The sequence below is a fragment of the Anopheles coustani genome, chromosome 2 (genome assembly GCF_943734705.1).
Source record: "Anopheles coustani chromosome 2, idAnoCousDA_361_x.2, whole genome shotgun sequence".
Taxonomy (NCBI): domain Eukaryota; kingdom Metazoa; phylum Arthropoda; class Insecta; order Diptera; family Culicidae; genus Anopheles; species Anopheles coustani.
In genome coordinates, this window is record NC_071289.1 from 12,398,915 (window position 1) to 12,416,197 (window position 17,283).

The window sequence follows — 17,283 nt, forward strand, 5'->3', positions numbered from 1 at the left end:
CGATTTCGGGGAGGGAAAAAATCTCCAGTTTCTATCTCGCAATCGGACATGCCACCAGTTATGGTGGCAACAGCCGACACCCCGGCTTTAAGAGACTGTTGCGGCATCCTTGGCCAATGCCCCGTGGGCAGAGTATCGGTGGACGGATGTCGGCGGGTTTCAGCGATAGATTCGCTGGAACGCCGTTGGGGGGAAAATAAATTGAAAACCGTATAATCCGAAATTAGATCCAGATAGATGGTCTAGAATAACAGCACATATTTCTTTCTCTGTTTATTATCCTGCCGAACGAATGAAGGACCGGCTGAGACCGACTTTCCAACGCCGTGGTTCGTCATCCCACTCTGCATACGGTGCCAACGCCGGGGACGCAGAGCCTTCGAGATTGGTTTTCGTGTCCTATCAGATTCTATGTTTGAAGAGTTTTCCTCTCGGCTCCGGCCGAAAAAAGAAGCAGAACTTCACTAAATGACCGAGGGAGTCTTACTTCTCGTGGCCTTTTTTCGTCGTTCCATTTTAAAATGCTTGTCCTGAGTTAACTTTTCTGTCACCCGTGTAGATCTGTTATGAAATATTTCAGGGTTTCAAACTATAAGGACAGGAATTCAAATGAAACAATGAGCTAAACCAAACAACTATTTTAATTTATCAACGTTAAAACTAAATAAAACGAAAACGAAGCAAGGAAACAATAAACTTTTTGGTTTTCCATGTCCTTCATCTATAATAAACATGGTGGCGAAAAATATAATAATCCTCGAATCCTACAGGAGCTTCTCAAACTGCTCCTTATGTTAGAAGCTTTTGTGTACAATGGACGATTAACACTTCCGATCCAACTATCAAATGTTTTGATTTATTAAACACTGTTTGAATTTTGAAACGTTTTCTATTACATTTATTCCAAGCTATGTTTTGACATCCTTACAACAAAATAAACATCACAAGTCCTGTGTATACAGCAAAAGGTTGGAAAGCATTGTTATGAGAAGGCATTCTGAAGTGTAAAGAAAGTAGTTCAAGATTCCGGCATTATTTTTTGGCTCAATAAGAGAATTGTTTCCTTTAATTTCAGTATTTTTCGAAATCGTTAGATTTTTGTTTTTCAAAGACAAGTAAATTATAACACCGATTTACGAAATAACACTTAAACTTTCACTAACGCATTAGTGAAATAGTTACTTCACGAGCGACCAACGGATGTTCGTAAAGGACCGACAACTTGACGACGGAGGGGTTTATAGCCCCAGGTGCGGTTGCGTCAATAAATTAATATGCAACTAACAGCAGTTGTTTATGTGCGTTGGCGAATAGACGTCATTACTTAAGCCAACACCACTTGGCCATTTTCCACTTGGCATTCCTTCGGCTGGTCAGGTGACCTATGAGGGCGCCGTCGAGACCGGGGCGAGACCGCAAGGAAGCTGCACATAGTTTCCACACATATGCACGCAACCGCAACGGGCGCGAACATGTCGTCCGTCCTGTGGTCGCGGGCCATCTTGGTGGCATGTTGCTCAGCATCCTGCCAGCCCGCCGGGTTCCCGAAGCCAAGCGAGGCGGTTAATAATTGAAACAGTCTTGTTAACAACACTCATCCGCACGAGAAACAACCTGTTTGTTTCAGGGTGCAAGTCGTGCGACGCGCCGTGGTATGTCGAGCAGTCGGGCTGACGTTGACCTGACTCAAGACGTCACACTACGCGAAAGGCGTTTACATGCCCGGCATGCCCGGAAGCTCGCTGGTGGAGCTCGCGTTGCAAAATTCAAATCAATTAACCCAGTGTAAATATGCTCTCGCAGAATGGGATGTAATTTTCTCATGCATAATGAATAGCCTCTCGATGGCGAAGACGACGACGCGCGATGACGGCCGGGGTGGGGCTGGTTCGGAATGAAAACCATGGCATGTCAACTATGGCAGTCCCTCTTTCAGACATAGGGTAAGTTTTGGTGATCTCGTATGGAAAGGTGAAGCATAATTTCAATGGCGTAACGGTTTCAGCGAACAAAGACAAAGGATACAATAGAGCAAATATAATTATACCAGAAAGGGAATTTCTAAAATAGTTTTGGTCCCATTTATTTCCGTTGGGTAAACACAACATAATACAATGCCGCTAGATCCCATTTCTTGAAAGTGCTGCACAAGTAGAAGGCAAAACAATAACAAAATATTGGTTCAATGTTTATATTATTTAAGTTTTCCATCTACACCTCTGTTAAAAACATTCAAAAGCATTGGCTTGATATTCAGTTTTTTCTCTCTATTACCCCCTTCCTATCAGTAACTTTCCCGCTGTCAGCCTTCAATCAATCCTTTCCCGTTGCGCATAACTCCATGGTGACAGGTTGACGGTTTCTTTCTGCAGCCTCATTTATTATGAACACTTTCCCGGTGGTCGTTTTCGGACCCTGCACCGAGAACGCACTCCGGCTCGCTGGCTGCATTACATTGTAACCGTCCCACGCCGGCGAGTCCTGGCTTCGCTTGATGGTGCAATGATGAATGATACCACTTCTCACACCGCTGGCCGGTGGAAATGCAAAACTGTGGTTCCTGGTACCCACCGAGGAGCGGGCTAGCTCCAACGGACAACCGGATGGATATAAACTTCATCCAACTTCCTGCACAATGGCGATCAAGCCGGGCGGTGCAGAAGGGTTTCCACCACGATTAGCTTAAAAAACCGGCGGAATGGGACCGAGTTTTCCGATGAATTATGAAACCTGCTAAGCAGCGGTGGAAGGTGAAGTGTGTGTGTGTGGTGCCTTTTTATCCTACCTTCCCTTAAGCTCTCACTAACCGAGAAACCCGACCCCATCCGAGCAGTCCCCGTGGCAGACAGTTTGATACAGAAGACGAGCCCGGAAACATCTGGGTTCACGGTCTTAGATGAACCTGTGGCTTTCGGCGAACATCCCAACGGCGCGTCGTGACCCTCCGACCGTACCAGCGGAGCAAGTGGCGTGAGGAGTGTGCATGCAAAAGGATATATATTGTGACAGGTGAAGAATCATCACCATCACTCCTGCTTGCTGCTACTCACTCGAAGGATGACACTTTTTCGTGTCCGTCCGCCACGTGTTCCCTGCGCTTCCGGGTCCGGGGGTAAATCGGTGGATACAATATTTTCCAACTCCTCTCAGCGGCATTCCGGAAGGGAAAGTTTCTCCCAGGATGAATGACATGCACCAGTTCCCCGGTCAACAGGTCGGACGAGTTTCCCGCGTGTTCACGTACTTGTTCATCCGGGATTCTTGGAAGCTTCCTTTCGTTCCGTCAGGAATACTTTTGCACGATTGACATACTCGGTGAAACTTTTGCGAAAACAGTGAAGTGGCTTTTTTCTTTCGTATCAGACATCATTTCGTTTTGATTATTATGCGAAAGTTATATTCAACTTGGTTCTCTCTTCAGAGAATGTTTATTAAACATGTTTTGATAAGTTTTCGGTAGTATTATGTAATAAAGTGTAATGTGAATGTAGCTCAATGTTTCAATCATTTTGTTTTCATTTTACTTGCCGATCAAATAAATTGTAGTTTGAATATAGTTAAACAGTTTTTATAGAAACTTGAAATTTTAGAAGCCATATGACACTAAATCTATTGTTTTAGTAGGATTAGAATATTACAAGTACAGTAAATCGAGTTCTTTTAATAAAACAATTGATAGTTTTACCAAGTATTTCGCTAAAGTCTACTCATACAGTATTAGTAGATATGTTTTAACTCAACAATTTACAGTAATTTATCCAGGCATAATATGACACACTCTATCTTTAACGCATGTGATACGATTCGATACATTATCTTCTCCTTTTTTCTCCCCTACTACTGCAATCTTGTAGAATGTGGTGCCACGGTAAAGCCAATTAAAAGCAGTTTTCCTCACCAAACACTTTCTAAGCAGCGCACCAAAAGGATTAAATCAATTGCTAATTTAAATCCGTTTCTTCATCGATGCACAGCGGCTAAGCATTCCGTTCCATCCCGGTACGCCCCTGATTCGTGGAAAGCACTTGTCCGACTACCCACACACACACACACACACCAGGTGGTAATGTTGTGCCCTAACACAAAACACTTACAAAAGCTTAACAGGTTCGAGGACGGGCACGGTCAAAGTGGTCCTCGTATTCCTCCTCTGGAACCAGAACCTGGTTCTTTTTGAGCCGAGTGGAGGGGCTGGGAGCGGTATGCCAATTAAATGAAGCTATCACCGTAACGCTCCCGTAAACCTATTAGCCCAAGGGAGCCTCAAGGTGCTTGGTTCACTTAACAAAGACAAAAAACCACGGGATACAAAGCAGCAAGCAAGCGCTAAAGTGTATTAAACAGTGACAAAAAACTTTAAACCCTGCTCTCCCCTTCACGAACAGGCGTCGTGTGTGTTTTTGGCCGGAAAAGCGTTCCACAACCCACGGTTTTGTGCCGGAGTAATCCTCCTTTACTCCATTTTCCCACCCGACCCAGCCTCGCACTTCGATCTAACGAACGGTCGATGATGGTCGATGGACTGTGAACAGGACGGGATGGATATGAATGGCTAGTTCTATGTTCTTTCCCCCTTCTTTTTCTTCGTTTGCCTTCGCTCTCAAAGTCCTTGTTTGCAGATCATTCTGGGCAACTAATTGGCTTCATGACCATCGTAGTGATTATGTGACGGTGTAGACACCCAAACACACACAAAAAAACTGGACCGTCCCGTAACACAAACTTAACCGAGCCGACCGGGATGTGTGGCCCGAGCTGGGCTAATGAAGCTCCGAAAGGTAGGATTATGAGATAGTTTAAACTGCTTTGGTTGATTGAGAAAGTTTTTATCCAATTTTCCAGTGCCATTTGAAGATGGAAAAACGGCTTACGGAGGAGCTAATAGGGGTCGTAGGACCTTTTGAACTTCCTTTAAATCGACCATCAACAAAACCACGTATCACAATCAGGTTGAAGTTTTGCTTTGTGATAAGTGTAACGTCTACTTAAAAGCACACAAAATGATGCACAAAATTATTCTTTTTGATGAAATTTGTTCTGAACCATAAGTTATATGTGTTACTAAGTGTGAAAAATTGTTTTCGGAAAATTTAAGCTCTAACAAAAGCGATCATGTTTATAATAATTTTCTTCGATTTAATTCAAAGTGAACCATTTTCCTAGTACAAAAAACGAACTTAAGAAACCTGTCAAAACAGGGGCCAGAAACAGAAAGAAGGAGTCCTCCGAAACAACAGAAAACCCCGTTGCAAAAACGGTGCTAATATTACCTGCTTTTTGCTTCAGTTAACCCTTCCACCTTTCGGTAAATAAAAGGTAGCAATAGAGCGGAGGATAATTTCGGGTGCAACGATTTGTCGTGCGAAAATCCGTGTCCTTCCACCCAATCAACGAGATTTCCAGCGTGTAGGCGTTAAACCCGCTTCAACCATCCTTGGCACGTTACGTAGATCCGCCTGACAGTTGGGGTGCTCTTTCTTGGAAAATTACCTTCGCCCGAAACCGCCCCGCGATACGAACAGGTAGGCAAGTGGAGTGTAGTAGCAATTTGGTACAACACCTCCTTCCTTCCGCCGGCTCCCCGACCGGTAACGTACCGTTAAAAGTGCGTAAATATAAATTGTCCAGATTAACTTTCCCATTGCCCTCGTTGGCGCCCGTTATCGTCCTGGCAGCGATTAGCCGGAAGAAGAAATTATGGTACTCGGTTGCAAATGATGGCAGCGGAAGACGTGAAACTGGAAGAAGGCAAGAAGGTTTCCACCGGGCAGCCCCGGGGTCTACTTATAAACCGGAAAAAGGGTTCTTCTTATTTCTTTTCTTCCTCTCGGTCGCGCGTTTGGGGTCGGAATTGGGCAATCGTAAAAATTTAAACACCCGCGTTTGGTCTCTCTACATCTTCCGGCGCTTGATCGAGCCGATCTACCCCGAGAGCGGTTTTTGACTGCTTCTTCAAGCAATTGTTCGAAACGTAGAATATTTCTTTGCCAATTTGCGGTCCCACCTCCGGCTGCCACTGCACTGACCTTCAGGCCGGCCAGTCAACTTCCTACTTGAGAACCTTTCCCGGTTCGATACCCGAGACGGTTGGGGAATGGAAATGATTTTACCGGCTCCCATCCGCTGCATAATTAACCCGTAAATGTGTTCCCCGCCCGCGATAATTTGATTTCACAATTTGCCAATGTCGCACGTGCTGAACTTTTGCTACAATCTTGAGTTATCCTTTTCATTTGGGTCGCTTTGAAGGGTACACAAAAAATCATCCAAAGAGTGGACCCGGGATCCTTCAGAAGAAACAATGCTGTCCAAAACCGGGTACCCAAACCATTATCAGGGAAATCAAAAAGGGGATTGGCACTTTTTAACTTACAGTTGGTTCTCCTTTTCGTTGTCTCAATGGATTTTGAAGTACAGCCAGTATGTTTTGTGTACATTTTCTTAATTTATCTTAATGAAAGAACCAAAATGACACATTTTCTTCATTTTTACGCTCACCGCTTTTAGAGTGGTACCTTTACAAATAAGATAAAAGCAATGGAACCGCGATGCAGTAAAAGCAACGAGAAACGTAATTCTAATTAACACAAAGTGCATTGAGAGTGAGTCTTTTTGGTGGATGACTTTCTATGCAGCCACTAGTGAGCTGCTTCTAAAAAGCATTCAACGGCAGCTGCGCAACTTTGTCACAGACAAACGACTCTTTCATGAAACCTCTTGATGAGTAAGATTCTAATAAAACATGCTTGGTAAACACTAGTCTACCGTAAAGTGGGTTTAGAAACAAGAATAAATGGATGAGAAAATAGGCTTAAGCACAAAGTGGCAGAATCTAATGTTTGAGCAAAAAAGCACTCTTTGAATTGGGCAAATGCACAGATGAAAATGTATTTCTTTTCATGATTAGGTTTGCATTAGTCATTACAATTTAGAAATGCGTCCCACGGCAAATATAAATGCCATGTGGATATTTGCGATGGATCTAAATTTTTAATCAAACTCCATTTCGATGATGTAAGCAAAGTGTAGCAAAGTGAGCATCAGTAATTATTCTAAGAAAATCACATCTCAAACCTGGCATGGATTTGCGAAAACATTTCCGATGAACGCACATCTCAGCTATAAATATATCAAAAATTGTACAGTACAAATTTACTGCCTGACATCAATAAATGCACCGTTGCTGCCAGAGGTCGCTGGAAAGTGGATACACTCCACTAATTGTCAATTACAGCGATGGGAACACTCGAGGGAAAACCTCGCCCGTTGCTGGTTTATCAGATTTCACAACAAACCTCCCGGTCGGAACTCACACGGCTCGGTTGTTTTCATGTTGTTTTCTCAGCCTCTCGTTCCCGGGAATATGATTCGCCAGCAGCCGTTTCTAACAGCACACTATATTATCGGGGTCATGAAAATTTCACCTCCAAGTTCACCCGAACCCGGGGGCGTGGGCTCCAAAGGACACGATGCCCTTTTCGACGGGACTCCAATAAGAACGCGCACAAAACCCTTCTCGGCGCCCGGTGGCTCGAATTGCTATGAAGTGGCTGGTACTGGGGCGAAGTGGAAAAAAAGGGCGAGGATCTTTACAATGACATGCCAGTGCTATATGTGTGTACGTATGAATCAAATGTGTCTCGTTACATCATATTTCTTCGTTAGCGTCGAGGTAATGCTCGAGATATTACGTTACCGCCCGGCGGTTGACGGTATCTTTTGAGGGAAAACTAGTAACCCAGAGCAAAAGCTTGTAGCGCTAGAAGCACTGGCGTTGCCTTCAGCGAAGCCAGATTTCTTGTTGCCTCCTCCCGGAGGACGGTACTTCACAGCACCCGGTGGCTTTAAATCAATGTCGAAGAAAATGTAATGGAAGTGGATGGGAGAAGATTTTTCCCACACTCTCAAGTAGTGTGCACATGTATGCGGGTTCGGTTCACATGCCCGAGGATTGAATCGAAGACGGGAGTTGCTTTGGTTTCTTCTGGTTGTGATATGTTCTGTTTGTTCGATGGCGTAAGACAGTTGTGAGTGTTTCGAAAAGCTAAAAAATTATATCTGTTCAGATCTGATGTTTTGATTTTACAAATACTATTCTCAATCACAGATATAATTGCAGGACGGTAACAATTCAGCAACAATTTTTAAAACCCCAAACATCTCAGCAAAACCTTTCAAGGTAAGTAAAATTGGAGTGACGTAGGATGTTTTCAGTTTTATCTACTCCCATTTTGGAGAAAGCAAAATAATAAGAAATGCCTACCAATACATATCATGCGGGAAACATAACATCATATCATGCCTGAAACATTCGAAAACACCGAGCAGCATGAAGAAATCCAGAGCACTAAAGGTTGTTGCGCTTCACAATCTCTTTTTCCACATTCGTTTTCTTGCGTTTATTTCCACGAGGAGGTTTTCACTCCGTTTTACTTGCAGAAATTCTTCGTTGGGTAAAGGCATTTGACTAGCTGAAATTGACTTTTAATCCTTATATCCCACGCGTCTGCATTCTACTCCACAGGGCCTTTAACCGTATATTCTTGCCTTCTGTCTCGCTTTCCTCGGCCATATGACATCGAATCGACAAGTCTCGTTTCTTGTGTGCTGTCCCACGCCTTCAACTGCTATATAGATTCCACCTCTGCGAGCTTTCATCCACCATCTGTAGCCCCGAAAAGCTCGTGCACACTTTCTGCTTGCAATTTAGAATAAATATCGTTTATTTTCTCGACATTGCTTCTTTGTTTTTTCCGTCGAAATACCCGGTGACAGTTGAGCACAACGGCAAAAACACTCCCTACCACCATACTGTACTGTTAACCTTACTCAACCCATTTGTGATCAGTCACTTTAATCTAAACCATTCGAGCGCATCATTTCATCGCGGAGGTCCGTTGGCTGTTGGTGCGAAGAGGCGAAAACAATACTGGAAGGACATCGTACTACGTGCGGAGCAACAAAAGAATCATAGACAGACATTGCTTTCCTGGAAAAGCGTTTCATATCGTCGCTGTTTCCCGGGCAGCAAGAAGTCCCCATTCCACGCGTGGTTGAATTGTATTGATCAATGGAGGCGCCTGGTGCTTTACGTTGACACGATGTTATTTGCCCGTAACGAATCGTTCCTGCTAGCAACAAGGGCTGCGCATTGATTCTCGACATTTTGAGAAGTGAGCAAAAAGTAGAATGCATGTTTGGGATACATTTAATGCGCTTTCTGTAGAGCGTGTGCGTTTTCTCCGATCGATGAAGAAGAGGTATAAAAAACTACCAATGGTTGAACATCAATAATGTTTCTCATAATTTACTGCCATTCATTCATTCATTTTAAAAATAATTTGTTTTAAAACAATTGAAATTCTCCATAATCATTTCGTTTGTTCAATAAGTTACATGAAATACGGTAATGGAGGTGCCCAGTAGTTGATAAATAAATGGAGGCGCCCAGTACTTGTTAAATAAATGGAGACGCCCAGTGATTATCGAGACATTATCGGATAAATGTAACATCACCTTTACTTTTTCAAAGTTGAATACAAAAGAAAAGAATATAACAGTTTTTCATTCATAAAGGCAGTCAAAGCATAAAAAAACAATGTTGAATGAACTCTTTAAAATTTGCTTCTTGAAAATTCGCTGGGATGATTTTAAATTTCATCCCCATTAAAATTTATAAAATATATTTGATTTCAATTTTTCTACGAAACTATACTAACAAAACGTAGAAAAGTAAACTCACTGAATGGAACGCGTCACTTAAAATAACGTCTTAAGACGTCAGCGGACAGTCATAACAATTTGAAACCGTTCATCATCAACCAACCACGGCGCTGCCGGTGAGAAAAGTCACCTAATCCCTTCCAATTCCAGTTCGCTCGCAATGAGGCCACTCGTTTGCACTAAGTCCGATGGGATTTCGTTTCCATTTCGAGCGGTTTCACTTTCCAATCAATCTTATCACAGCTCATTTTTCTTCGTTTTGCACATCTTTAATACTTTAAAAGGGCGCCATACCCCCCCTGAGTCCTTGTACTGAGTGCCGTCTGTCCAATGTGCTAGAGGGTGCTGCCTTACCTTAACCAGGGCTTCAAATCTGAAATTCTGACGAATCCAGGTGCGAAGACGCTGCGAACGTAACGAAATGATTTACCTTGCAGACGTTCTCTCTCGCCCCGAAACCCGGTACAACACAAGATTCACGCTGTTATTTTGGCCGCAAATAGAGACTCGGGATGGACGGATCGGCATTGGACGATGGAGGAACGCGCTGGGAAACGTCAACAAGTTCTCAATCAATCATTGTAGCCCAAGTGTGTGATAAGCTTTTTTTCGTTCAATGTCGTCGGTGTGGAGCGGTGACGACACTCGGCGTTAGCATCCACTTCACTCAACACGTTTCGTTGATTCATTCATCAAACACAAGGCAACCGACTGACAAACGACCGGTGAGCAAACGAACGAAGCACGAAAGAACGCAACATCCTAGCTGGGCAAACGGTTGATACTTTGCGCCTGCTGTAGGATGTACGGTGGTATTTGATTGTGGTATCCCCATCACAACCAGCATGACTTTAATAAGAATCGACAAAAGAAATCTGCCAGATTTCAACGCTCAAATGATACTGCCCGAAGTGTTGATTCACTCGAGGAAATAATATATTATTGATTTACTAATAGGAAGAATAAATCAGCAAAAAACTGATCGTTCAACTATCCACCAAGATCAAAACTACCTGGTGCGATTTCTTAGAGGGATTTATTGAGTAGTAACTTCAAGCTGCAAAATCAGCTTTAATCTCTGTTATCGTGCAAAACCATGCTAAAAAACATTTTCAACCCTCAATTTGAAACTGCTGCAGGAGCACGAAAATTCAACAGGAAAATTAAGTTTTCCTCTTTTATTGTGTCACTCGTAAGATGTCTTCGACCCGGAGGCAAGGTGGTCGTCGAGTATTTCTTCTGTGTCTTTACTTGGTGGCAAAACATTGCTTCCTTTTTTATACCCTCGCCCTAGACCAGATGCGACCCAGTTGTTTTTCGACGAGCCTCTGCAAAAACAGAAGTCACCGAAACGGGTTAGCGACGAAACCATCGCTTCGGGCGCCGGATGTTGTCCGGTCCGGTCGACATGGCATGGCACTGGCATACGGTTTCGCGGTTTGGCTTCACTGTAGCGAAACAATAAACAGACAACGTACAGTAAGTAAGTGAACCGAACGTTGCCGAGCCTTCCGGGAAGCGTCGTCCCAAAACCCGATGGCCACCGAGCGCCTTGCGACAAGAAAATATTTATCAACCGGACGTTTTCCGGGTGAAGGTTTTGCATTGTTTCGGTTGGAAGAAAAAGCTTCACAAACACAAAAAAAACACAACACAACACGAATCGAGTTGACAGGAATCATCGGAAGGTTGCGACAAATTTCTTCCGCGTCGCCCAACCCGCGACAGCTATGTACAGTTGCTTTTTTAAACGGAAGATTGTTTGTTTTGTTTTACAACCGCTTCTGGCAAAAGACGCTTTGAAAATTCATTTGCGATTTTTTTTTTTGTTTTTAATAAGACATCTTTCTTGCAACGGTGAATCGAAAAATTAATTTTGCAACAGTCAATTAACTTTTTCTCAATATTGATCGATTCAATTTACGAAATGTTTTTGTTTAAAGGATTTGGTACCATTTGGTGTCAACCTACAAAATGTTTGAAATAATTTAATATTAGATATTGATCCATCGTTTGAAACTCACCATGTTTCTCCTTATCGACCGCCGTTTGCTGAAGCCCGACCGTACACTGCACGATGATGATATTGATAAAGATGATATTGAACACTCGATTGAACCTGATCGCGATGTTGTGCCTCATTTTTCGTCGCATTTTCACCAGCCAGATCATCGGGTCAACGCATCAATTTCAGCTGAACTGCACCCGAGGTTCAAGTACGAAACGTTACTCGCATCCCGAGCTTCACTTAATTAGAAGAGCACACGAATTTCAAGCTTCACATTATCTGACACGGAAAAAAATAACTACAGGACACATTACTATTTTTGCACTCCCTTCGGAAAGTTTTCATCAACACTATCGATCTACGCTAGAGAGATTCGATTCATTTCACAAGTAATCACAGACTTGTTTTTACCACTATTTATCTGCAACGAATCGACGTCTTTCACCAGATTCAATGATTCTGCAAATAAAGTAAAAGAAATACAGTAACATTTGCGCAAAGCCTGCTTTTCGGGAAAGTAATGGTTATCCTTTTCCCGACCGGAAGCGGCGGGACTTTTTGTCTACCGGGATAATGTTTTTGCTGCGGCTAACGAGTTAATTACGTTTTACTTTCGACTTTCGCCCACCGTCCTACAAAGCCCTTCAATGGCGGCGGTGCACATATTTCACCGAACACTGCTGACACTACTGTCCCGGGGTATTTCCGTTCGGCCATGAATTGTAAGCCCGATTCGATGGTTCTGCAGCATGTTCTCGCGTTATCACCACCGCACATTACGGGCACGACCTTACGACGACGACGTCTACGGTAAGCGGGCGGCTTTCGATTGGATAAATTATGACTCCCTCGCGCAGCTCACCGAATCTCCGGTCACGATCTGGAACGAAAGCGAAAGAACAAAGACAGTGGGGGATACGTTAAAATAACGGACGGGAAAAATTGAAACTTGAATTATGACCCGTTTTCGGGGCGGGCCTGAAGAAGACATCTCTCGGCCACGGGGCCTAAAACTCGGAAATCGGAAGAGCAACGGAGTGGGGCGGTTGTTTTGTACCGCGAAGAAAGTTAAATTATGACATTGTCCATAAACCGTGGTAAGGATTAAGTGTCGTGAAATACGAGACAAACAATAACGTAGCGCGCTGGCTGCGCTTTTTATGGAGCGTTTTACGAACCTCGTACTCTCTGTCTCTTTCCTTTGGAGTCATGTGGCCGATAGGCAAACATGAAGGCGAACATGGTATTGTCGGGCCATTTCGGGCTGTAGAAAGTATACTTTCCAAAGAACGTAAACTGGAAAGTGTCCTAGCGATTAAATTGTTTGGTGATCGCACCGAAGAAGTAAGGGACAGCGTTTTATTTATGCTGTACGTGAAGATTTTTATGTTCAAACCAGTTTGAAAAGCTACAAATATATTTCTCTTGCTTGTTTCGCGTTTTGTAGTTGTCGTTTATTTTACCATAATTACTTAACCACCGTTAAATGAACAGCCAAGGTTGAATGAGCAACATTGTATTTCATGAAAACTGTTGCACGGTGTGATCAACATTTAGCTGACACATTTAAAATCAATTTAACTCATCTCCCCAAATTACCGAGGAACGATATGGGGAGCCAAAAATTGCTTCCAGCATTTAAACTTGCCCCGCGAAAATGCCGAAGCGACAAACCGAACTGGTGAAACATTTTCCGACATGAACTTTCCCAACCGCCATCCAACATCGGACCCGATGAACAAAGTACGCTCTAACAAACTGCAGCAACCAAAAAAAGTGCAACATTTCTGAGCAACATAATCGCTCTAATTAGTTGGGAATGGCCACTAAACTGCTTCCCAGTCCGGTGGATGGCACAGCGTGGACTAGTTTAGCACGGAATGGATTTTGAATTTTTTTTTGTTCTCGCCAGCGCAATGTGGCTACTGCTCCTGTGAAAAGTCCTCGCCTCCCTGCCCGACCCGAAAGTTTTTCCTGTTTTACGCCATTCGATACGAAACCACCCCGAGATGATCTATGGTGCTCGGGATAACTTTTTTCCCAATTTCCTGTTTAAACTTTCACCACCCTTACCATCGGCGTGGGGGAGGGGAGCGTGTGGGTGGGAGTTTATTTCGATGGCATCCCGATATCGATGGAAAATTGCTTTTCTATTTTCCGGTGTCCCGGTGTAGTAATAGAACCCCATCCCGTGCCCTCTCCAACGCACCCCGCACAATGGTTCGGCTAATGGGTGGATTGGGTGGAAACAGCATGCGGAAAAGTTTTCCCCCGCAGCGCCACCATAATGTCCGTGTGTGAGACCAAATGCAAAGAAGAAGGTTAACGTGAAAAAAAAAACGCCCACCAGGAAAGACTCCATCATCCACCGCAGACGGAACACCCAATGGGGCGGGAAGGGGATACGGAAGGGTTTGCAGGAATGTAGCTAACTTTTGGCAACGACGATCGTCAACGCAGCGGAACAAGGGCACACGGGGAGGTCACAGGAGCAAACCGCTACACACAGGAACACGTCCCCGGGAAATAGCAATAGGGGGAGGGATTTAAATTTGTGTGTTTGTTGGTCCCGCAGCAATAGCATGAAGTTACCAAAGTTTTCTCCCTTCTGGTGAAGGCGGAAATAGAATTTTACTATTCCTATTTATGCGTCCTCGTAGATCGGTGTGTATGTGTGCACGAGTGCGCGGGCGTATTTCTATGGCAACGCTGCCGACTCCGTTGATTTCTGCGTTTTCCCTTTTTCCACTCCAAGGGTGGCTTATTTCGATCAACCATTTTATTATTTGCAAGCTCCATTTTTATCAAACAATTCACGTGCCGCAGTTGCTCCTGTTTCAAGGACTTTCTCTCCGTTCCCTTCGTTTTTTATTTATTTTTGCTTTCACCCGAGTCACTTGATCCCTGGGTTTTCTTCCGGGAACGGAACCCTTCAACAAAACCTCGGTACTGTGTGATCCGGGGCGGAAAAGTTTCTTTTATCGCGCCGCAAAAGAACGTCTCGTAACCGGGAAACGATCCATGCGGAACAACTGTGCCACTTCCAATGGATTGCTATGAAACTTCCCGGGGACTAGCCGAATCCGATAGAGGCTCGCAGGCCAACGGTGGTAGGAAAATGCGTACGGCCGAAATAAAAGTTGCGCCAATTTCAGCCACTGCGGCACCGTTTGCTGGATTGTTTCGGCAAAAGGGTCCGCGAGTAATCGATCAAAGTTCGACGACGGGAGGGAAGTGTTTCGAAACTACACGCAGTACGTGTTGGATGATTTTCTTCCGGTCGGCGCACTAATCGATGGCGTTCCAATCCCGCCGACCTGTTGGAATAGTTTGAATGGTTCTCAAGCCCTCCAGGGTGTTTCGAGAGTTCAATCAAGTATCTCATGCAGCGCAGCTTTTCTTTATCCTTATGTACGAAAGTTGGCAGATAAAAATGGTTCTTTTCCGAGAATATCCCAGCGACGGAGCGAAATGCCAAAGTAGGTCGCACGATATCACCGTAAAAGGGAAATCGATCGTAGTGCGCTGGAAAAGCGGTTCACTCCGTTTGCAATCCGTTCCGTACGCCGGGCGACCCATCGCAATTCAAATTCACCATCAAACTCACCACCGGCCACCCAGTAACCCACGCCAGCACTCGCTACCGATGCTGGATGGAGCTCATACATATTTATCAACTAACATCATTAGCAGTAATCATTCCGTTTCGTCCGGATCGTCACCCGGTCTACGGTCCCTGCGCAGCAATCTCGGAGCCGCATTTCGATATCCGATTGACTTTCGATTCAGTCCGTACTTTTCGGGAGCCGGTTCGACGGTCGGGTTGATTCCGGTTTCGCTGTTTTTTTTCTCGCCGACAAAACGTCTCGCTCAACCGGCCATGTTTACTCACGTGTCCACCGTGATACAATATCGTGACCGGAAATTGCCACGTGTTTAGGCCAGAAAGGCGGGCTGAAACAGGGTTGGAAGAGCTTTTTCTCCCTCCCAATAATCGCTCCAACCCCCTCGCAAACCCAACACTCGTACGTTATTATGCCGTTTGTTGCAGGAGTCGATTGGAAATGAATATAGAATTTTGGCCCCATCATGCCCTTGCATGCGAGAAGAGGAAGGAACTGATTCAAGAGGTCAAACCGGGACAGGCCGGGTGGTAGGTCAAATAGTGGCAGCCTGTACTGTTTGTCGTCAAACAAAAGGTGAAGAATATGTTTGTCATGCCGGGGGGGAGGGCTGTCGCCATGCCTCGGGCGTAAGAGTTCGGAGGTGAATACCTTCATTAGATTCCGTACGTGGCTGGACGTGGTTGTCGCAGCGACTCCCCCGCCTTAGGGGGTCCGTCGGATGAGGAGTAGTATCGATGCGGTACTGCACGTGTCGGACGCACGGGAAGGATATCATCATGACACCCGCACATTATCTACGGATGAATTGAATGGTTTGATCCTGATTGATTTCCCTTCCCGACGGGAATACACGATGAGCCCGTGATGAATGGAATGCGGATATTCTCGGCTTTGTTTGAGAAAAGGTATTTATAGTTACTCGCGAATTGGTAGCATTCCGTCGGGTAAACAACTTAAAGAGGATCTTAGCGCGTGAGCGAAAAGAAGGAGTAGTTTATTTATGGTACTGATAAACAGATGAACGTTACTGTCATTTACTGACAAAACTAAGTAGAGTTAAAATAATAAATATTAGAATAGAAATGCCAATCATGAACGTAAAATAATGATGAAAAAAAAATAAAATAATTAATAATAAAAATAAGAATAAAAAAGTCTTAATTATAGATATTTACAAACCACTTTCTATATTTTATATTTCCAAAGTTCCATTTCAAATGGGTATTAAATACATATTCTTTAAAGATCAAAGTCCAGCAACCGAAAACACCTCAAAAGGAGACAAGCACATCACCGTAGCAAATCAGCACACACGGCAAGTCCATCGTTTTCCACCGAAGCGGAACATAAAATCAATTTGGCAAATGGAATCAAATCAAAACCAGACAAACTAACCTGTCCCGTTGTTCATTCTTCGGGCAAACATTTAAAGTAACGACAGCGCATCCTGTCTCCAAGATGCTATTTCACAGAAGCGAAAATGAACGACGTAAGAGAATGGATGTGCTGATGTTCCGGGACCGGAATTTATACCAGGAAAACTTTTTATATTCTACCATTTCCCACCGAGTACACATTCCTTCCGTGGACGGTTTCGAATGGATTGAAAAGTTTGCTCTCCAACGATTGCCCTCCCCTGGGAGCGGCAGTGAAACGGATTTACTTCCTAACTCGCAGTGACAAACGATTGGAATGTTTCCCTCGCACCGCCCACGTCCACATTCGCCAGCATTATCGAAGGAAAACCGAGTCCCTTCGATGTCCGAGCCAGCGTCGAGGTTGGGACTTTTCAGTTACAGTCGAGTCCATTGGTGATTTGAAAGGTTTTCAGGGTGTCCTAATCTTGGTGCCCTCGCCTCGCCGCTTTTACCGCACTCGCTGCCGTCGCAGGGTCGTAATGATTGTCACCGTTGACCGGAACCATCT

General features: G+C 44.3%; 1 protein-coding gene across 1 annotated transcript in view; it reads right to left on the reverse strand.

The window, feature by feature from the left end:
* Positions 1–11,895, reverse strand: part of LOC131262322 (CD166 antigen-like) — a 147,808-nt gene extending 135,913 nt beyond the window's left edge. Inside the window, exon 1 of the mRNA XM_058264299.1 lies at positions 11,748–11,895. Within this exon, the coding sequence (XP_058120282.1) occupies positions 11,748–11,895 (148 nt within the window). The remainder of the gene's footprint in view (positions 1–11,747) is intronic.
* Between the last annotated feature and the right edge of the window lie 5,388 nt (positions 11,896–17,283).